The sequence below is a fragment of the Euprymna scolopes genome, chromosome 38 (genome assembly GCF_053919585.1).
Source record: "Euprymna scolopes isolate OS-2025 chromosome 38, ASM5391958v1, whole genome shotgun sequence".
Classification (NCBI taxonomy): Eukaryota; Metazoa; Mollusca; class Cephalopoda; order Sepiida; family Sepiolidae; genus Euprymna; species Euprymna scolopes.
This window is the reverse complement of record NC_136519.1, coordinates 26,457,327-26,480,830: the sequence shown is the minus strand read 5'-3', so window position 1 is coordinate 26,480,830 and position 23,504 is coordinate 26,457,327. Positions and strand designations below refer to the sequence as shown.

Sequence of the window (23,504 nt, the reverse complement as noted above, 5' to 3'; positions counted from 1 at the left end):
AACCTTACAGTTGAATAAAAGAAACATATCATAAAACTTTAATTAAACTTGGAAATACGATTTAAAAAAAAAAATAGCGCGGATCAATAATAATGCACTAGCACCGTTTGTTTTTTAATCTGATCTTCCATTGTTGGGTCCCTACAGAATGGTATATATTATTTAATTATTGGAATTCTTTTGAGATGAGTAATTTGTATATTTTATTTGTTTGCAGACGATTATTCTCATTTTTTATAGTTGCTTACCTATCCCCGTCGCGGTTAACAGCCTGATGAAGGCCAGAGGAATGGTTGACCGAAACGTCGTGAAACAACAACTATAAAGTCGAGAATGATAGTCCGCAAATAAATAAATAAAATATTAAAAATACTCATCTAAAAGGAATTCCAATAATTAAATAATATATGAAACGAAATATCAAAATGAATTAAATATGATTCTATACTAATTATTATTGCTCTGCTTTGTTTGTTCTTATTGTCGTTATTCTTTGAGCATTCATTTTTTTTTTGCGGACTGTTATACTCATCTTCATAGCCGTTGTTGTTTCACCACGTTTCGATCAACTCATCCTCTGGCCTTCTTCAGGTGGTTAACTGCAACAGGGTAGGATTAGTAACTGCATCCCCAGTAATTAATGCCTTCAGTAATTAATGCTTGTTGTCTCACCACGTTTTGGCAAACTAAACCTCTGAGCGGCTTTGGGTAGGATTGAAACCGCTATCTTCAGACAATGCTCACTTGGAACCATAGAGACTCAATGCGTCTATCTATTGCGTCACGAACGGCGATCAAGGTTGGACTTTATGGTCTTATAAATCCAAGTTTGTTCTCATCTGGTCTTCCATTCTCAGTTCCGTACCGAATAGTATTGAGTCTGTACGGTTCTAAGTGAACATTGCCTGAAGATAGAAGTTTCATCCTACCCAAAGCAGGCCAGAGGTTTAGTTGACTAAAACGTGGTGAGACAACAACTATGGAAGTTAGGTGCAGTTACAAGACCCGGCATTCTTATCCCGTCATAGTTAACCATCTGAAGAAGGCGAGAGGATGAGTTGGCCGAAACGTGCTGAAACAACAACGACAACTAGGAACATGAGGATAATAGTCCGCAAAAAAATAAATACACAAATCATGAAACCTCATCTCAAAAGATTCCAAAAAAATGTTTTAAATAAGATATGATTATATAATTATATTATTATATAATAATATATAATTATACTATTATATAATAATATATAATTATATTATTATATAATAATATACAATTATATAAAAAATATATAATTATCTTTATTCTTGTTTATAGTCTTACAGTATGTTGGATATTTATATTTTAAACATTAAACTTTAACACGTAAATTCTTATTGCAGTTCTTCCGATTCTGCCTGTGACGATTTACTCAATCATTCGCTCAAGTATTTTGGATTTGGACAAAAAGTAAGTCTCTAACATTTGCAAAGACTCGATTTTGTATTTTACACCTCAAGAACATGTATGCCGCTGATATTGTATTCTTTTTCTATTATTTCTGTCATTTCACTTTCTTTGATTTTTTCTAATTCCACAATTTCGAAATTTGTGTATTCCTTCTTCTCCAACCATTTTTATCGTTTCCCCATTCTAAAGCTTTATTCATTCACTTTCAACAATTTTTTCCATTTTACAACTTCAGGGCACTACATTTCTTCATGCTAAATTCCATACCTATGTCATTACTGGACATGTGAACAGTGCTCACAAGCATAACTGGTCTTCATTCTTTTAAATCATCCATAAATAATAAATGGTTTACCCATTATTCCTTCTTTCCTCATTCATAACAAACATTTACCTTTTGTAATATGAACGACAAGGGTACTACACTTAAACCAAACAACAATGGCGACAAGCCCCCCCCCCCCGAAAAATCCCTCTTTTCACATGAACTTCCCCAATATCTTCCCCGTTTTATGTCAATGACACTTTTCATTGTTTCATACATCTTTCTAAGAAATCGTTCACATCCACCACTAATTCAAATACTTCTATACATTCCTTAATCTAGCTATGTGGAACCAGATAATATGCTTTGTAGTAATCTATCCATGACATGGACAGTTTTGTAAATCTTCTATTACAATCATGAAGTATTGTCCTATCAATAAGCGATTGATCTTTGGTCCCTCTACTACCTCGCATACCTCCCTAACCCTAACCTCTACTACCTCACATACATCCCTTTTGTGCCTCAAGTAAGATCTCTTACTGCTCCAGATATTTGTGAATCTCATCTGCCAAAATGCCTGTTACAAGTTTCCACATCAATGGAAAGCAGGTGATCGACCGATAGTTATCATCTGCAGTGTCCTTTAATTTATCTTTCTGGCAGAGCAGTGTTCATTCGTGCATGCTCCATTCAGGAATTACATCTCCAGTCAAAATTCTGTCAATTAGAGATGCAATTCTTTTTATGCACGTTGGTAATGTTTTTTATCCAATATCCATGAATACGATTTGGTCCAGAAGTCTACCAATTTGGAATTTTCATACATTATTTTTTAACTTTCTTCTTGTTCATTTTCACGGCATTTTGAGTTTGATAAAGTTTATTATTTCATTCTTGAAATCTTTCTGTCACAAAACACTTATGTTGTCTTCCTTTTGAACATTCCAAATATCATCCCAAAACGTTGTGCATTCTTCTGAATTTGGTGTTTCATTTAAGCAATTAGAGATTTTAAGTCGTACTTAGAACTTTACAACTTATTTTGTTTAAACCGTTTAATTCTTTTCTCTTCACTTTTGCCCTCTTTTAGCTATCTTTTTTTTTCTTTTTTTTTCTTTTTTTTTCTTTGCTTTATTTTCTGCATGATAGTTTTATTCCTTTTTTCTTTTAGTTCTATATTTTTCATTCAGTTGTTTGACCTTCTGTGTCTTCTTTGTTTCCAACTGTCCTTTCAACTCTCTTTCGAGCAATTTCACATCCTCTCTTAATTTCTTCATATGTTATTCTATTCCCTGTCTCCACCTTCGTTCATTTCTTTTCTGACGCCCACCTCTTTTCAATCTAAATTTATCTGCGACCCAAACACTTCCTACTATGATCAAATTATTTGATTCTATTATGATCTTGCATTTCACATACTTCATTGCTACATTTGCTTTGTCTACCTGAACCTTCAGAGTTTTTTTTTTGTCTAGTTTCTTAAACATAATTCTATCCTTCCACCATAATCTCTTTCAATCTTCTAACCTATTTTTGTTCAACACCTCATTATAAGTTTCCCCACATCACCAATTATCTCGTCCCTTAATTCCTCTCCATTCCCTACCGCTTCAGCCACATCTAACACTTCATTTTCTGTCCTTTCCTCATTAATCTGCACGTCTCTTTTGTTTTTGTCATCCTCCGTTATTTCTGTGTCCACTTGTTATTTTATGGCCTCCAATTCAAGTTTTGTTAACCATCCATTATTCTTTATTGCTCATACATGTTCACGCACACGTTGTTCTGTTAATTCAAACATTCTTAATTCTCTTTATTCTCCAAACATACATTGTCTGCACTTCCCGATAAAACTTTTCATTTTTATATAAAGGATTGTTTCTGAAGAAGCATTCCATGATTACCTTGTTAATTAAATTGCTTCACTTTTCTAGCAGTTGCCGGATGATGATCGGGTTTTTGCTGCTCTGTCAAGATATACCTGCCAGGTGTGGACCTATTACTTTGATTTCCAGCCCCATTCACGCCGTTGTTCTTAATACTTTGATTTGATATTTTATCTATCAGAAGTTTTGTGAATTTTGGGTTACACAACCACCAATGTTTTATTTTTTATTTTTTGTATGTTTTTTTTTTTTTTATATACCATTTCTAGACATTGGTGGTTTGTAATTGGAGTCTCCTTTCACCTCGATATTTTGTCTTGCCGGACTCATGCACCGTCTATTCAGATCTACTGGTTTAAAGGGCGAGTTACTCGCCTGATGCACCAGCTTCTGCCAGTAAAAAAGGTCTTCTGAGCTTAGTAATCAAGCTACATGAGAAGGCCAGGCATAGTATGACAGAATCGTTTCCGGGGAGAGTTACCTGGTTGAGGAACGTACTGGGAATGCAACCAGCTCCCCGGATGTTAGACACGATATCTAACTATAGGCACATAGAAACTTCAAAACAACGGATCGATATGTCGTCGGCTATAACCGGCTGGCACAGGTTGCTTCTTGTGTCTTCATTGCGTTGTTACAGGCAGCATTTCCATCGTCATCGTCGACATTAATGGCAGGGACTGCAGGTTGAAATCGAACGTTTGTACAAAAATAGCAAACAAATCGATTTTTATAAAAATATATAATTTATTTGACGTTTAACAATGAGGGAGCATATTCAGTCGACCCATTGCGTGCGCACCAAACTGCTATATGCCTGATGCATGCAAAATCCAAGCTTCAAATGTTTTTTAACAATAGAATTATATTTAATTCTCTCTTTCTTCATTGAAAGAGAGAAATGGGGAGAGAAAGAGAGAAATAGAGAAAGAGAGAAATAGAGAAAGAGATGGAGAGAGAAAAGGGAGAAAGTGTGTGTGTGAGAGAGAGAGAGAATGCGAGAGAGAAACATCGATACATAATGTTTAAACATTGTTGTTTTTTTTTTGTATCCCATCATGAGTTCTTTCAGGTTTGACCTTCTAAATTCTAAGGTCTTATATCTTTTTGACTTGGTTCAATTTTATAAACAAACTGTTATTCTTGACTCAAGTCGAGATTGATATATTCTTACATTTTCAAAATCACAAAGCACCTGCTTAACACACCTTCCCCTCACATGTACAGACAAGTTAAGCACAAGGTTCATTAATGTAGAAGCCCCCAGCTCCCCCAAAAGAGCGCTCTTTATTGTGGCTAGATTGTCAGAGGCTATAGATTTCAGCATACTTTGGGAATATTTTATAGGAATGTGGAAGCTCGTCCTCACTTCCAGCCACAGCAATATGAGAACCATTAGACCCCTTATTATTATTTACTCACCAGAAGTAGTCACACAAGCCATCACCAAGGATTGTTCTTTGAGAACAACTTCTGGTGCTCCCTGGAGTCTGAGTGACAACAAATCTCCCCAAACTTCTAGTACTCTTCACCTCTTTCGATAACCGTTGCAAAAGAATTTGCGTTATCGCAACAGCTGCTTACCATTGATTTTTTTTATTGGCGGCGACCATTGGTCTTCACTGGAATTGGGTGGCAATAAGCCTCCACAACGTCCCAATCATCTTTGCACTCGGCCAGCGAAGGTTTGGCTACTGCTTTCTCTCCTCTGTCTTTCCATCGTAAACGTAATATTTGACTCTGGAAAAATTCTGGTTGTGTCTCCAAGGGTAAAAAGGGGTAAAAAAAAATGTGGATTTTTTTTTAATCAAAATGAAAAATTCTGGTTTATTTGTCTCAGAAATTTTTTTTAGGTTATTTCTCTTTGATTGTTAAGTTGTTGGGGTTGTTTTGGGATTTTTTTTTTTTAAATATTGTTCCTATTTACATGCCTTCCCACGAGGGAAGAGTTAGACACAAGGTCGGTTTCTAATGTGGAGAAACCCAAGCTCCCTAAAATGGGTCACAGTGAATAAGAACAAAAATTAAAATTGCCTTAGACGGATATTAATTCTACGAACTTGAACGAAAATTGTTTTTTTGGCACTTACGAATTATACGGACGGCGCCATTGTTAGAGGCGATAAATCCAATTTCTTCTTGGAATAATTACAAAACACCTATGTTAAATAATAGGTTTCTAAATAATAACGTTAAAAAAGGGCATTACGCTTAAACTTTAGATTTACCAAAAAAAAGTCATTGAATTGTTTTTTCGTCTAAATTTAATAAAACATAATTTTTTCTTGATCAAATAACACACAAAATAAATAAAAATAAATAAATAACACTAAAATACTTGAAAATAAAAAGTTATTGTATAAAAATATATCAAAATATAATTGTAAAAACATTTATTGAAAAAATACATTTTTTGTATTAAAGCAACATTACATGACCTTTTGGTTAAGAGCAAAGTGTAGTATATGTTCTGATACTACACATTCTCTTTTCTGTCCTCAGTCAGTGGAGGAGAAATCCTTCTAGACTAAGGCAATTTTAATTTTTGTTCCTTTCCCAACATTAAAAACCGACCTTGTGTCTAACTCTGCTCTCGAGGAGGAATATTAGATTTTTTTTTCAAACAATTTAACGGAAATTCATTGTAAGAAAATAGAATTTTAATAAAAATTAAAGCAACATTGGATTTTTTTTTAAAACGATTTTAAAACAGTTTTTGAATTGAAGCATCATTGCATGTTTTGTTTTTGTTTTGTTTTTTTCAAATAATTTAACAGAAAGAAGTCGCCGTAAAAGAAATATAGAATTTTATTAAAAACTTCTTTGAATTAAAGTAAAACTATAACAAAATATATAAAACCCAACAAAACAAAATGGCGCCGCCCATATAATGCATAAGTGCCTTATATTTTGATACAATAAATTTTTTTACAATTGTATTTTGATAAAATAAATGTTATTTGGTGCTTTTGCATTTAACGACCCGCGGTCTTTATTAAATAGTATTTACAATTAAATTCAAGTTTTACGATATCATTTTTATTAAATTGTTAAACATTTGGCCTTGAAAAATAACCATAGTCTGGCAACTGTGTATCTCGACCCATGTTAGACATAAGTGCCAAACCCGCTATAACTTACTTTTTTTTAATTTATCATTTTTATTATTATTACATGGTTTAAGTAGAGATCATTTGTTTGGAAAAATGCCAAAATTATTTCACTCTAAAGAATTTATGTGACTGAAATAGGAATTAACGCGGCAATCCGACAAATTATTCATTTTTTTTTTTTCATTTAATAGCAAAAATTATCAGCATTACTCGGTTTTCTAAAGTTTTCAGATTTATTTCTTTTTCATTTGAACAAATTTTCTATAAATTTGATGCATTCCGGTTTGATAAATTGTTTAAATTTTTTTTTAGATAAGAATTGTTTTTGATTGTTTGGACTCTCGCTCTCATCTTCGTAGTTGTTTTCACAATAGAATCTTTTCTGACCTTTAGATGTTGCTTAAAATTACTCAGAAGCAAAACCGTATAATATTTTACCCTGGAAAAATTGTGGGGCTTGATGTTTTAGGCGTAAAAACAAAACACCTCTTTTGGGGCTCATTTTTATTTTTCTTCTAAAATTCATACTTGTGTTTAAATAAGTGTTTTGAATGGTACCGAATTCGACTTAATGCATCGTTTATCATGAAACGGTGTCATTTGGATGTTTTACATCAGGCCAGTGGTTTAAATGGGGAAAATAGCCGAAATCAGTCTAGGTCAATAGTTTTTGGTTTGTTGCTGTCGTTATTTATTTTTATTTATTTATTTATTTATTTATTTTTTATTTTATTTATTTTTTTTATTTATTTTTTATTTATTTATTTATTATTTTTTTATTTATTTATTTTTATTTTATTTATTTATTTATTTATTTATTTTTTTCATTTTTTTTTTTTTTTTTTTTTGCAGTTGCTGGATACTCTGGTCCTGGGTGGTTTGGATAATTGATGGACCGGTAATACTTTTTCTATTGGTAAGTACTGTAGATTGTGTAAGCCTATTTCGTCAATCTCATATCCTATTTATTCATCGTCGTAAATTGTGTTATGTCTGATGTCAGCCGACCATAATTAAACGCACGTTAAAAACAAGAGACATGTGATGCGAAAATAGTTGGATAAGAGTCCAATAATTAGTCAGCCCCTTTAGAAAAAAAGTAACCCTCAAAACTAAAAACATGCTAAAACAAAACCTATACCATTATACCTTGCACCTGTTGCGGACCAGGATATAAAATACCCTAACTCGCTACAAAAAAAAAAAATAATGAAACGAATTGAATGAAGGAAACAAAGAATTCAAATGCTGGAATAAAATAAACATGTCGTTTATTTTCTGTTGAGAAATGAAAGTCTTCGGTGTACACGTGTTCATTCGGCCGTTGACGACTACGCGCGTGGAAGGAAAGGGGGAATGCAATAGAGAAACGCGAAGTGGCAAGCCGGCCTGTAGAAAGAGAGGGTTAAGCTCAGTAGAGCGTCGTGCACATGTCTGTTTTGATGGACCAAAGGCGAAGGGGAGATAGAGTGACGTTAGAGCACGCAGTCGGTTCGTCAACTAAGCAGCTCAAACGCTGGTCCGGACGAAAAAGGGGAAGTTGACAGGTTTTGTTGACTTTTATACTGGAGTTAGTGTTCTGGGTGCGCATGTCTGGTTTTCACTTAAAATGAAGTGACGTCACAGCTCGGGTGTGTGTATGCGCATGAATGTGACTGTGTATATGCGTGTGTGTGTGTGTGTGTGTGTGTGTGTGTGTGTGTGTGTGTGTGTGTGTGTGTGTGTGTGTGTGTGTGTGTGTGTGTGTGTACGTGCGTGCGTACATGTGGATGTGTATATGTGAGGGAAAACATGTTCGAACACACCAGACTTAAAAAAAAAATAATTAATTATATATCTTTTTTTTTCTCTCTCTCTCTCTCTCAGATAAATGCCTATTTCCTGGCTAATATTCTTCACGTCCTGGTAACAAAGATTCGAGCAACGACGGACAGTTCCCAAACGAAGTAAGTCCCATCTGAGTTCCAATCTCACATTTTACCGTTATTATTATTTTTTTTTCTACACACGTTTCCCTATACATTACAGGTTTTAACTTTCCAACGAAGTCATCCAACGAAGCCATACTTGGCTGCACAGGCTAGCATCTTTCTTCCAAGCCACCGGCAATTAACACAAGAATTGAAGGGAATTAAGTACTTATAAATGTCCTGTCGGCACAGTAAGTAGTCAGATGACGTATTCAATGACAGGAAATCGGAATATCACATTTGCGTCGAAAATTGACTGTTTCTTCTCAATTCCGTAAGGAGAGCTCGACTTTGATTTCTTAAAGGGGCTTTATAACTTCAATTATTTTAAATAATTATCTATATATTAATACGATAGCGTGTGTGTTCTTTTGTGTGTCATGCTTACATCCGGGGCGTTTAATTATTATGTTTTTCTATTTCTTGTCATAAATTATTTTACCAAGAATTCTTCATAAGTTTTGGTTTCGGTTTCGACTATAGCTGATGACACTTAAATCATCATTTTTTTATGAATAATTTTATCAAAAATTCTTCATAAGTTTGTGTCGGGGTTTCGATTATGGCTGAAGGAACTCAAGTTATATATATAGATAGATAGACTTTCTCATAAGTGTTTTTTTTTTCAGTTTCGATTGAAGCTAATGCCCCCAAGTTACGAGGGGCGTGCAATAAGTAATGCCCCTGACCCACTTCCAGTTGTCTGATCTAGCTGAAATTTTGCATGTGCAATGATTTATATCTCTACGGGTTATGTGGCAAATTACAGCTCTGAACTAATTGTCGTTTCTGTTTTACTGGTGTTTGAACTGAGTCAGGTGTGAAATGGAGCCTGTTGAATGTCGAGCAGTGATCCGGTTTTTGTATTTGAAAGGACGTAGACCACAGGAGACTTTTGATGAAATGAAAGAAACTTATGGTAATAATACCCCATCATATGACCTTGTAAAACACTGGCATCGTGAATTCAAACATGGTCGGAAGTCTGTGGAAACAGCTCCCAGACCTGGTCGCCTCCCTTCTACCATTGATGAGGCATCTGTCCGTCAAGTTGAGGCTGCCATTTTGAAAGATCGGCGCATTACTATTCGCCAAATAGCCCAAGATGTCAAGATTAGTACAGGGTGTGTGGAAATTATCATTCATGACCATTTGCATATGCATAAGGTGTCTGCCAGATGGATTCACAGGTTGCTCACACCATTCCAGAAGCGAGAACTCGTCGAGTGCTCGAGGATGAATTTGGAGATGTGCCAAGAAGATGAGTCAAAGTTTTTCAAAAGACTGATTACACAAGAGTAAACCTGGGTCCATCATTATGATCCAGAGACTAAAGCCCAGTCAATGCAGTGGAAGCACTTGGACTCACCACCTCCAAAGAAGGCAAGGGTGCAGCCCTCCGCTGGCAAGGGCATGCTCACAGTCTTCTGGGACCAGGACGGAGTAGTGATGACAGATTTCCTAGCAAAGGGTACCACAATTACAGGAGCCTATTATGCTTCACTTTTGAGGAAATTAAGGGAAGCTATCAAAATCAAGAGGTGAGGCAAGATCAGCAAAGGTACCCTCCTCCTGCAGGACAACGCTCCGGTCCACAACTCGCATGTCGCCAGATCAGAAGCACGAGCGTGTGGTTATAAAATCCTTCCCCATCCTCCCTACTCCTGACCTTGTACCCTCTGACTTTCACCCCTTCCCAGCCATGTAGTTGTTTTTGAAAGGAAAGTGTTTCGCAGATGATGCAGCCTTGATTTCTGAAGTCACGTCGTGGTTGGAGGACCAACCTGGGGTGTTCTACAAAAACGGTTTCCAGAGCTGCATCAAATGATGGGAGAAATGCATAACTCTGGGTGGTTCCTATGTAGAGAAAGACTGATAACTGTGCCAAGTTTTGTTGCTCTACTGCTATGGGAAGTGGGTCAGGGGCATTACTTATTGCACGCCCCTCATATATGGATATATATATTTTTGCAATCGCAACTTTATAATATAGAACATTAATTCTATAATAATATATACGAAATCTGCAAAAAATTAAAATATCATATTTAGGCATACTTTACGACCGGGCTTTACCGGGCGTTCTTGCTAGCTTAAATAAATGCTTTTGCAGTTTTAACAAAAGAGCTACAATAATATCAGAGCGTCTCCATTTACGCTGAACATCTATAGAATGCCAACATCAATATATTACATATGAATGAGTCCCCTGTGAAATTTCCACAGGTCCCGCTAGTTAATAATTATTTTTATATCTACGGACACTATGTATTCCATGCTTATGAAATCATCGGTGTAGGAAGCAACAATTACTACTGATCAGGAGCGAAAACCATTCTTGGCGTCGCAAGCTAGCATCTTTACTACAGGCCACCTACAATTAACACAAGAATTGAAGGCAATTAAGTACTTGTAAATACATGTTTGTGGGCGTTTTTTTGTAAAAAGTCAGAGAAAGTATTACGACAGCAAGTTGTAATACTGCATATAGACAAGGGACGTTCTATTTTTATTCCGCCTGAATGGATCAGAGCGGATTGAAAATCTGATTCTAATGATGACTGAAGTTATGCATTCATGACTTGAAAAGTTCATCTCTCTGTTGCAGATATTGATGCTATGAAACTCTACGAAATACGTGCTTGTCATGGACGTGCATCAGAGGCAGAGATGCGCCATTTGATTTCTTTGAAACGTGCATTGGGAATAATAGTGACTATGTAGAAAATGAATTCTCGAGTACAAAAAGTTGCTCGTTTTACTGGTACCACTTCCGTTTTCGTAGTTCTTCAACATTTTTAGTTGAAAAATTAGGAGGCTTTACTTTTGAAACGATCCTTGAATGACAAAGCGCGCTTCAGACACCCATGCACAGCCATAGTTTATCACTGTCAAAAGTGCATTCAAAGTTTTTATATCTACACTCCTATAATTTTTTTTTTTGTCGGGGGTGGGGGTAGTTTTGTATTAATATTCATATTAAAAAAATTTTTTCTATTTATTAGTGTTTATTTGCTTCCCCACAAAAGCAAAATGTGACACAAGGTCATTTTTAATGTGGGGGGGGGAACCGGCTCCCGAAAAGAAAGACAAAAGGGGTACTCTGGTAGGGACCAAAAGTAATAATTGTCTCGGTATAGAGGTTCCCCCTCCATTGACCAAGAACAAATTAACTTAAGTGTAGTATCAGAACAGATACTACACTTTGAGATATTAAATATTTTATTCAGGCTAAAAAGTTAAACTTGAACAAAAAAACTTAGGCACAAGGCCAACTCAAAAGGAGGGAAGTGGAGATGGGGTCGTTGGTCATCCTTGTCACTCCAGAACTAAACAAAAGTTTATCTTCCTGGTGCTACCAGATCAGGCTGTCTGAAGATTTTGGCTTCCTGAGACGAAATGCACCTAACATTGATGCTTTTTGTTTTTCTACTTCCTTTTGCAAAACTTAATTATGTTCTGCAAAACCAAAAACAAAAACAACAACCCAACTTTTTCCCCCTTTTTCCTTCTTCCCATTCCCTCTTTCTCTTTCTATCTCCCTCACTTCCTGACTGATTTCCTAACTTAAAATGTGCCAAACATTAATACTGTAACCCTTTTCCCTCTCCCATTGCAAAACTCATTCATGTTAAGAACAAAAAAATATAAAATCCACTATAAAACAACCAAACCAAACACTACAAGCTAGCGATTGAAGATACAAAAAGCTTGAAAAATAAAAACCTTCAAAATAACATTGGATGCAACATGAATACTATTTCCAAAATAACTGGATTCGGCATTAAATAACCCGAAAAGGGTTAATACGCCGTAAAACAACCAAACCAAACCAAACCAAAAGTTTATCTTAGCTAGTATCTTCTTCCACCACAATACCGCATTTACCCTTTTGTACTGGGGGACGTCCTACTTAGCACCTAACTGTTTAAAATATTTTTTTTATTAACGTGTAAAAACAAAGAAGGTAACAATAATTATAATACAATAATTCATTTGGATCGAGGGCGAGGAAAGGAAAAATACAACAGTGCTTAGTAAGACCCTCCCAACGCCGTCTAGTTAATAGACCGCCCGTTCCACTTCGGTTTGTAAAGGAACCTGAGCTCCTGTGGGACAGTCTCTAAGTAGGGATGCCCTCTAGATGGGACGAAATGGAGAAAAGAATAATTTGTGAATGGGGGGGGGGATATGGTTTGATTTTTTTTCTCTCCAAGATGGGTGAAATTTAGAGGGAGGAGTGAAAAGAAAAATTTGCAATTAGGAGGGGGATTTTGGAGGTTTCCTAGTGAGGGGGGGGGGATGGAGCACTCATTCGGCTAGCTAAGAGGCTAAAGATTTTGTTATACTTGACAGAACTGCACGTTCCACACCTAGGTGGGGAACACGTATTCAAATTTAGCCCCTTTACGTACACCCAGACTTGCTACATGTATCCATCTTCTGCCGTGCAATGCAGCCTCTTTTTATCACGTCTGATCTTCGCCCGTAGTTGGTCGTGAAAAATGCATTCATCTGCAAAAGATCTAGCTAATTTGTATATTCTTTTAAACATTCATTTTAATTAATTTCCTATTATTTTTTTTCAGTTTTCTTATGGGATGATCATCTTTAGTTAACTATTACATGTAATTATATACATGCAGATATTCTACATGATTTATACTTGCGTAATATTTGCGTAAAAAGGTTATAGTAAACATAAACTTCTTTCTATATATATTTATGTATGCGTATATGTATTAGTTTTTAAAAATTTGCCTACCAAACTCCTCTGTCAATTTATGTTCAACAGATATGAAACTTCATATAAAGGATATTAGAACCCATGCAAAACTTTATCTTTGGGTTTTAGCCGAGAGAAATCGGTGCAAAAGTGTGAAAATGAAAAAAAAAAAGAGTTTGCCAGGTGAAGGTCGAACGACGGCATTATGAATATGCACGTGACGTGTAACGTAATAGCTATTGGTTCATGTTTTAATTTTAAACCTTACAGCAAACATATCTTCATAACTCAGGCATTAATGTCAAAGGAAAAAGTAAATCGTAAGCTAAACATTTGGTTTCAATTCTCAGTGGTGGCGCATAAGTCATTTTTTTAACTTTTTAAATCATTACAATATATTGGGTTCAATATAATATCTATTATATAAATGTCACCTGTCTGTTTAAATGTATGTATGCATTATGTATGTATGTGTGTATGTATGTCTACCTAAAACTTTCGACAGAGGCGACGGATTTTCACAAGATCAGTATTGTTGTGATGCTTGATCCTTCGGATGACAACGAAAAATTGGCTAAAACATAATTCCTTCACCCTCAATTTCTAAAAGGAGGGGTGGCTTTTTTCGCCGATATTTTCGAAAGTTATCCCTCTCTTTCCAATTGACTAGCCTTAATTCCCGGTTGGCGATGGACGCAACGGCAAAGACATCACGTTTGGGGGGGGGGGGGTTCATGTTCTTTTCCTCCATTGCGGTACAGGTTCAAGCCTGCCTGCCTGCCTGCCAACTACCACTTTTTTTTTTTTTTTTTGCTCAACACTCACCTCCAAACACCCGGGCAACGCCGGGCACCAAGCTAGTATACTAATAAATATGTAAGCTGCATTAATCCAAATATTATATTTCAGCATATTTTTTCGACCAGGCAATGCCGGGCAGTCAGCTAATATATATATATATATATATATATATATATATATATAATTTTATATTTCTACAGGAAAGCTGTAAGAGCGACATTAGTCCTAGTTCCCCTTCTGGGGCTCCAATATCTCATGATGCACGTCAGCCCTGCCGAAGGATCCAAATGGACAGAAGCTTACACCTATTTAACAGCCATATTTGTTTCGTTACAGGTAAGTGTATATATATATATATATATATTTGGATATGACAGGAGCACGTTCGAAATTAATATTTCTGTTTAGAACACAATTGAAGTAAAATATTTTACTTTTGCATTTTAAAGTTTAATTCAAGCCATTCTATATAAAAAATAATTTTATAAAACCAACAGTGCAGGGTGGAACGATAAAATTGTCGCCTGAAAGAAAACAACACTACAGCTTTATTTTAAAACTTTTATTGAAAAAATCAATTTAGATAACTTGATTATGTAGTGGAGCTGACATCCATTCAATATAACCGCCTTCAGCCTCAATCACCGCCTTGAGACAGGTCCAGAACAAGCGCCAGTGAGGAGCTTCTGGAGCCAAGCCTGAGTCTCTTTGTGGACCGATGCCGAGTCCTCTTACCAACACCCAGAGTTTGTCAGCGACCATCTGATTGCACCAGGAGATAACCCCTCCCTTCAGCACATCCAGGTAAACTTTTGTATTGACTTTCAAGCCGACTTCGAAAATGTGAGGTGGCATGATGTGGTTCTCATTTGAAACCACACCAAAGACCGTAACCGTGGGTCGTCTGATGCATTGAGTTGGGCCCTTTGAACCGTATGGATTTGCATTTTGAGGGTGCTGGCAATGGTCCTGTTTTCATAACTTGGACCGATAGAGAGCATGAGTTGTACAGCAGTGCATCTCCGATCTCGCTCGTTAAACATTGTGTCACTTTCAGATATGATAAAAGGCTCCTATCGCTCATGGGATTTGTCTACAATTGGCCAACTAGTAGATGGTCTGAAACAAAAAAAGAAAACCGGTTTTCATCGAACGGAAATGGAATCTTTTCTAAGGCGACAATTTTATCGTTCCACCCTATACATCACTATACTGCAATGTAGACTACAATGTATTGTGAACCAATTCACAGTGAGAGGCATAGGAGTTTTCTTTTCGGTGCACCACAATGGGTCCCCTACTAGAGTAGGCAATTAATTATTAATTTGATTTAAAAATGGGTGATTTCACTGATTTCGATGACAATAAAAATATGGAAGTGTGAAACATTTGTTGATTATCATTCAATTCCAGGCAACATCGGATCCCTTATATATTCTTCTATGTGAGCGTCGTTTAAATTTGAATAAGATTTATAATTTAAGAAAGCCAGTGTACAATGAAGGATATGTTTATTTGGTTGTAATCCAATTTTCTGTTTATACACACATACACACATATGTGTGTATGTGTGTGTGCATCGATCACATCTCCATATATATATGTGTATGTGTGTATAAATGTATATATAAAATAACTAAATGAATAAGTAAATAAATAATCAAATAAATACAAATTATAAAACATATTAAATAAATAACAAAAACAAAAAATATTTTTAAAAAATACATGGAAATGGATAAATAATCAACAATAAAGCAAAGGGAAGATGGTCTTCTTCTGCCAAGAAGTAACAATCACTATGTATGTATGTATGTATGTATGTATGTATGTACCCAGTATATATGTATATTTGTGTGTGGGTATATGTGTATTGGGGTGGAGAGGGCTCCCGTAAGCCGTGGTGAAGGCAACCTTTCTAGGAGAAGCAAATCTCTGATTTAAAAAACCATAAAGCGGGAGACCAGTACCCGCATTAAGCTGGTCTGCAGTTTAATTTGTTGCTGGCTATCTTGCTCTTGCTTGTTGCTGGATCTCAACATTTTGAATCGAGAGAGAGACTTAGCTGTCGTAAAAAGCTAAGACTGTAACATCATCTTTGTATAGATACTCCCTCAGGCATTTGGGCTCATGGATTTTAAATGTCTGAGGGAGTGGCACTCGTCTGACAAGACGTTGCAATCATCATCATCATGTACCCAGTCATGGGTAAATGACATTAGCGGGGTAGAAGGAGCTCCTATAAGAGGCAATCCTTCTAGGAGAGGACAACTCTTACGAGAAATCTGCGGTCAAAGCAATTACCAGTCATCTTGCAATGACTTGTCACTGGGTTATTGCTGCGGAGACTTAGAGACTGGCACTCGTGCCGTACAAGTGCTTGTCACTTTAATGCAACGATGTACAGATGTTACTTGAGATCTATCTTTTATCTTTTACGACAAGATTGGGAGAACTCAATGTGACAGCGATCATCTGGAAAGATGCAGCAATCATCATCATGTATGTATGTATGTATGTATGTATGTATGTATCAGATCATGTGATATGCTACTGGTACCATGTAACCCAGTACTACCTGCCTCATGGTTAGGTCACTGGCGACTAAACTGGTTCCCCCACCAGACTTGTTTGGTGAGGAGGGTGGCTAGTCTCCCTGAAGGATTAAAAACAAGACCTTCCAAAGGGCGAATGAACCCTTTTTCAGGGTCAACGGCCAACTAGCACCGTGTGTGTTTGTGTGTATGTGTGTGTTGGGGTGGAGAGGCCTCCCGTAAACTGTGGTGAAGGCAACCTTTCTAGGAGAAGCAAATCTCTGATTTAAAAAAAACATAAAGCGGGAGACCAGTACCCACATTAAGCTGGTCTGCAGTTTAACTTGTTGCTGGCTATTTTGCTCTTGCTTGTTGCTGGATCTCAACATTCTGAACCGAGAGAGAGTTTTAGCTGTCGTACAAAGCTAAGATTCTGTAACATCATCTGTGTATAGATACTCCCTCAAGCATGTGTCTATAAAAATGGTCCTGTGGCAATGGAAAAGTTGTGACGCATGGAGGCTTGAAATGCTGGAAGCATGTAATAATTGATCTCAACGACCGTTTTCAGTGTCATGCCTGCTTGAGCGTGTGAATTCACCGGTAGGACTAAAAAGTAAAAAAAAAAAAAGTCATTTTTGGGCTCATGGACCTTAAGTGTCTGAGGGAGTGGCACTCGTCTGATAAGACGTTGCAATCATTATGTATGTATGTATGTATGTATCTTCTGTGTATTTGGGATTGTTTTACTCTTTTATTCCTGTTGAATTCACCTATTGGTAACAACCATCATCGTCGTCGTCATGAACGTTGTGGATTTGTGCCGTTATGAACGCGTTTTCATTTTAAAAACTGTACAACCGGCGAAGCGAACGTCTCTCTATTCTATCTTCTGTGTAGTTGGGATTGTTTTACTCTTTTATTCATGTTGAATTCACCTATTTGTAACAACCATCATCATTGTCATGATAAATGCTCCTTCATATATATTCTACATGTACGTGTATGTGTATGTGTGTGTGCATATGTATGTACATGCATGTATATATGAATGTTTGAGTGTATGTGCATGTTGTCATGTGTGTTTTTTCTTGTGTATGTATGTTTGCGTGCATCTGTTTGTATGCATGCTTGTATGTGCACGTGTATATCTTTATTTCGATATGTGTGTGAGGTGGAGAGGACTCCCAAAAGCCCTGTTAAGGCAACCCCTCTGGGTGAAGCAAATCTCTAATTTAAAAAAAAAAAAATACATAAAGCGGGAGACCAGTACCCGCATTAAGCTGGTCTGCAGTTTGATTTGTTGCTGGCTATCTTGCTCATGCTTGTTGCTGGATCTCGACATTTTGAACCGAGAGAGAGACTTAGCTGTCGTACAAAGCTAAAACTCTGTAACATCATCTTTGTATAGATACTTCCTCAGGCATTTGTCTATAAAAATTGTCCGTGGCGATGGAAAAAGTGTCATGTGTGTAGCCCTGAAATGCTGGAAGCATGTAATAATTGATCTGCCATCATTCTATATATGCATATGTGTGTGTATGTATGTATGTATGTTAATATATGTACTAGTGTATGTATGTGTATGTATACCTATTTGTATATATATGTATATATGTATGTATGTATATATTTTTATTTATTTATTGTGTATACATGTTTATGTGTGTTTGTATGTATATACGTATATATATTTGTGTGTATGTATATGTATATGTATACATGCATATATATGTATGCGTATAGGTGCATATATATGTATGTGTACATATATGTAGGTAACTTTATGTGTATGTATGTATATGTGCATGCATGTGTACGTATATGTATGTGAATATGTATGTATATGTGTATATGTATTTGTATATGATAGTATATATGTGTATGCATATATATGTATATGTGTCTGCATGTGTGTATGTATATGTTTGTATGTATGTGTTATATGTATTGCGTATGGATATATGGATGTGTACATGTGTGTATGTTTATGGGTATGTATGTGTATGTATGTGTGTATATGTATATATATGTATGTATGCCAAGGACCGTCTTCAATGTCATGTCTGCTTGAGTGTGTGAATTCGCTGGCAGGACTAAAAAAAAAAAAAGGTTATTTTCGGGCTCATGGACTTTCAGTGACTGAGGGAGTGGCACTCGTCTGACAAGACGTTGCAATCATCATGTATGTATGTACGGCATATTCTTCTTTGAATTTCTCATGCCACTAAAAGATTGATGCTCGATTCAAGTAAGATGGTCCAAAAGCAGTTTGAAGCATTCCATACGTTTCTATGGCATTTTTCCAAGTTTAAAACAGATTTTTATTGCGTATCGTTCTTCTAAAGTGTCCTCACATCTAGATTGCATTTTTGAAATTCACTAGCTGAAGCAATCAGGCTTTAGTAGGGTGTATTTCAATTCCTACTATAGCTGTTTATTTGAACCAGAGACCATAGAAAATGATCAGCCATCTTAAGATACACAGGAATAACATATTGAATTTTTAAGAGTCTACGAAAATTTTAAATGCTTGTACAAAAAAGTCTGGAAACTTATTGAAGGCACTTCATACAAAGTCACCTTAGACTCCATTTGCTTGGATGTCACCCCTTGGCCAGCTTCAATTAACTCCAACATTAAGGGAAATTAAACACCTGTAAATATCAAATGCGGACACAACATTAAAGTAGTCTAGGAGTATTCTAACAACCTGAAGTTGTGAACGTTGCATATCGCTAGTTGACTGCTGTTTTTTTTGTTTGTTTTATTTCCCAGACAGGACTTAACTTTAATAAATTATTAAAGAGGCTTATAATTATAAATATCGTTAATCATTGCAGAAAGTGATAATTACTGCTGGTTGTGTGATTCGAACCCAGTTACAAAATCACTTTTGACTCTATTTCCTAGGACGTTACTCCTGGGCCAGCATCAGTTAACACAAGAGTTAAGGGAAAGTAAACACGTATAAATGTGAAATGTTTCAATGTGATCACAATATTTGGCTCTAAATCCGTCAAATTATTTATGATAGATTAAGTTTAATGTAATAAGCATCGTGTTATTCCAAAAAATTCAAGATGATTGAAAATATTCATTTTTCACAAATATTTAAAAAAAAAAAAAAAAATGGGCGTTAGATTTGTTCGTACAATCCAACAAAAATTACGATGAATGTTTGGATTATCAAGGATTAGTGATGACAAGGGAAGATAATTCATGTTTTACTTGTTTTGTTATTCTTTTCCCTGTAAGAAATTTATTTATGAAATTGCATTTACTTTTTTTTTCAATATTTTTTTATTTTGCTCTTTATCTGATTCTTTCAGGGGAGTTTCTTGGCGTTGTTATATTGTTTTTGCAACGGTGAAGTAAGTATCTCCACATAAATTTATAACTTTTAATAATAACATTAATCATAAGTATCTCTTTCATAATAATAATAATAATAATAATAATAATAATAATAACTCGCGGGACCTGTGGAAATTCCACAGGGGACACATTCATATGTAATATATTGATGTTGGCATTCTGTAGAGATTCAGTGTAAATGGAGACGCTCTGATATTATTGTAGCTTTTTTGTTAAAACTGCAAAAGTATTTATCTAAACTAGCACGGACACCCAGTAAAGCCCGGTCGTAAAATATGCTTAAATATGATATTTTAATTCTTACAGATTTCGTATATATTATTATAGAGTTAATGTTCTATCGATTTTTATATGTTATAAAGTTGCCATATGGCTTGGATGCATTAGCTTGAATCAAAACCGAAATAAAAACTTATGAAAAAAATATATGCATATAAACTTAAGTGCAACAGCAGATGCCACGTACAAATTTTGATACATCTAGGCTAATAGCCACTATCTTATGTTGCTTTCAAACACCATTTTAGACACATTCAGTCGTGATAATAAAATACTACATTGCATCTTACGAGCAACACCATCACAATCACAACATCTTTAGAGAAAGAAGTCCCTATTTTTCTTTCTAAATATTTAGTCCTACCTAGTTGTCACCGGGACAAATTCTACACTTTCCACAGCTTCTGTGATTACACTGACCGTAACATACACACACCTAATATAATCTTTCCAATTTCCGACTCATAAATATTAAAGGCCCCCTCACCAAAGTCCATCTATTCTGATTGGCTGAGCTCTGAAAATTCTCATATTCTGGAATCCAGTTCTTCGCTTTATAAATAAACGATTACTAAAATTAAAATATAGCGTCACTAAGAGACTTATTATTTCACTCGGCGTCAAATTCATTCAGTGTATAGGTCATTACAGTCATATGTGTGTGTTGTATGCGTGCGCACGATACACGTCAATCTAATAGTGGTTTTGCAGCTGCTGTTCCTTATTATTCAACGAGGTTCACAGTGTGTGTAAAACGGTTACTCTTCCCCCTTTCTCTCTCTCTCTCTCTCTTTCTCTCTTTCTCTCTCTCTCTCTCTCTCTCTGCGCATACTTCCCTTCGCTAATGGTGCTTATTATAGTTTGTGCATGCATGTGTTTGTGTGCGTGTGTTCAGTTGAGCATGTCTCTGATAATGCGATAACATTTCTTCTTCTTTTTCTTCTTCTTCTTCTTCTTCTTCTTATTATTATTATTATTATCATCATTATTATTATTATTATTATCATTATTATTATCATCATCATCATCATATTATTATTATTATTATTATTATTATTATGCTGATGATGATTATTATTATTAGTGGTATTTTTGTTATTGTTATTATTATTATTATTATGCTGATTATTATTATTATTATTATTATTATTTTATTATTATTATTATTATTATTATTATTATTATTATGCTGATGATTATTATTATTATTATTATTATTATTATTATTATTATTATTATTATTATTATTATTATTATTTGTGGTAAGACCTCAGAGTCAATTGCACACCTTCCAGCAGGGTGTAGTAGACTGGCTCAGAGAAAAAGACGCATGGGACTCCGGATATATTTTTGAAGGTGTGTAAGAGGATTGGGGTGAATTATGCTGGAAAATGGTTTGAGGAGGTGCCTGATGAAGTGAGAACAAGTGAGGATGGCAAGGTAGAGGTATGGTGGGACAAAAGTGTCATCACGACCAAGCAATTGGAACATAATCGTCCGGATTTGGTCGTCATTGACAAGGTCTCAAAAAACTGGCAGATTGTAGACTTCTCAGTACCCTGGGACAGGAATGTGAGAGAGAAGGAGAACGAGAAGTGGAGCAATTATGCTCTGTTGGCCTTGGAGATGTCGTATACATGGGGTTAAAATACAAATAATCCCGGTCGTAGTTGGTATACTAGGAGTAGTATCAAGTCGTCTAGAAGGTCAATTGAAAAAACTAAGAATCCCCAATGTTTTAGGCGGCCTTCAGACCTCTGCAATTGTAGGTACCACCAACATCCTTAGGAAAACCCTTGATCTTTAAAGCTCCTGGTTTGAAGCCGGGATTAAGGGAAATCCTATGGAAATTAATCCCATCCCTTTCTAGAGAGACATTGATAAACGAAATCAGAATTATTATTATTATTATTATTATTATTATTATTATTATTATTGTTGTTGTTGTTGTTGCTATTATTATTATTATTATTGCTGTTGTTGTTATTATTATTGTTGTTATTATTATTATTGTTGTTATTATTGTTGTTGTTGTTATTATTATTATTGTTGTTATTATTATTATTGTTATTGTTATTATTATTGTTATTATTATTATCATTATGATTATTATTGTTATTATTATTATTATTATTATTATTATTGTTATTATTATTATTGTTATTATTATTGTTATTATTATTGTTATTATTATCATTGCTATTATTATTATTATTATTATTATTATTAACCTTCTATTTTTGCATTATTACTTCATTTCGTTTTTGTTTTTTTCCTTTCATTTTCTTTTTTGTAAATATGTTTCTATTTTTTTAGTAAGTTCATAGTCCGTCTTCTGCATAAGTCCCCACAATATATGTAAGTAGATAATAGTTAACAAAGCCTCCCAAATTAATTTAGCACGATCTGCCGGCATACAATTGAATGGATATTAAATAAAGCTACGGTAAATTTCAGCATTAAATGTTTTATATTTTTTTGAATAACATTTTCACCATAACTAATTGACCGATCATTATCAATTTTGGAGCACAGATTATTAGGGTTTTTTCGGTTTTCATTACGTGTAATTATATTCATGCAGATATTCTACATGATTTATATTTGCGTAATATTTGCGTCAAAAGGTTATAGTATACACAAACCTCTTTACACACACACACACACACACACACACACACATATATATGTGTGTGTGTGTGTGTGTGTGTGTGTGTGTGTGTGTGTGTGTGTGTGTGTGTGTGTGCGTATATATATTTGTTTTAAAAAATTGCCTACTAAACTCTTGTCAGTTTTTTGTTTTACAGACATGAAACTTAATATATAGGGTATTCGAATCCATGCGAAACTTTTAGCCGGAGAAAATCGGTGTAAAGGTGTGAAAATTAAAAGGATGGAATTTGTCAGGTGAAGGTCGATAGGCGTCATTATGAATACGCATGCGTAACGTAATAGCTAGTGGTTCATGTTTTAATTTTTAGCCTTAGAGCATATATTTTTTAAAAGCTCAGGCACTAACGTCAAAGGAAAAAGTAAATCGTAAGCTAAATGTTTTGGTTTCGATTCTCCGTGGTGGCGCACAAGTTATTTTTTTTGTATTAT

The 23,504-nt window shown here is 35.2% G+C and overlaps 1 protein-coding gene across 2 annotated transcripts in view; it reads left to right on the top strand.

The window, feature by feature from the left end:
* LOC145263104 (calcitonin receptor-like) overlaps positions 1 to 23,504 on the top strand; it is a 379,387-nt gene that overhangs the window by 345,412 nt on the left and 10,471 nt on the right. For both annotated transcript variants that reach the window (XM_080120034.1, XM_080120035.1), the window contains exons 8-12: positions 1,381 to 1,447; positions 7,567 to 7,630; positions 8,581 to 8,660; positions 14,412 to 14,547; positions 20,078 to 20,119. In XM_080120034.1, coding sequence (XP_079976160.1) covers positions 1,381 to 1,447; positions 7,567 to 7,630; positions 8,581 to 8,660; positions 14,412 to 14,547; positions 20,078 to 20,119 — 389 coding nt within the window. The remainder of the gene's footprint in view (positions 1 to 1,380; positions 1,448 to 7,566; positions 7,631 to 8,580; positions 8,661 to 14,411; positions 14,548 to 20,077; positions 20,120 to 23,504) is intronic.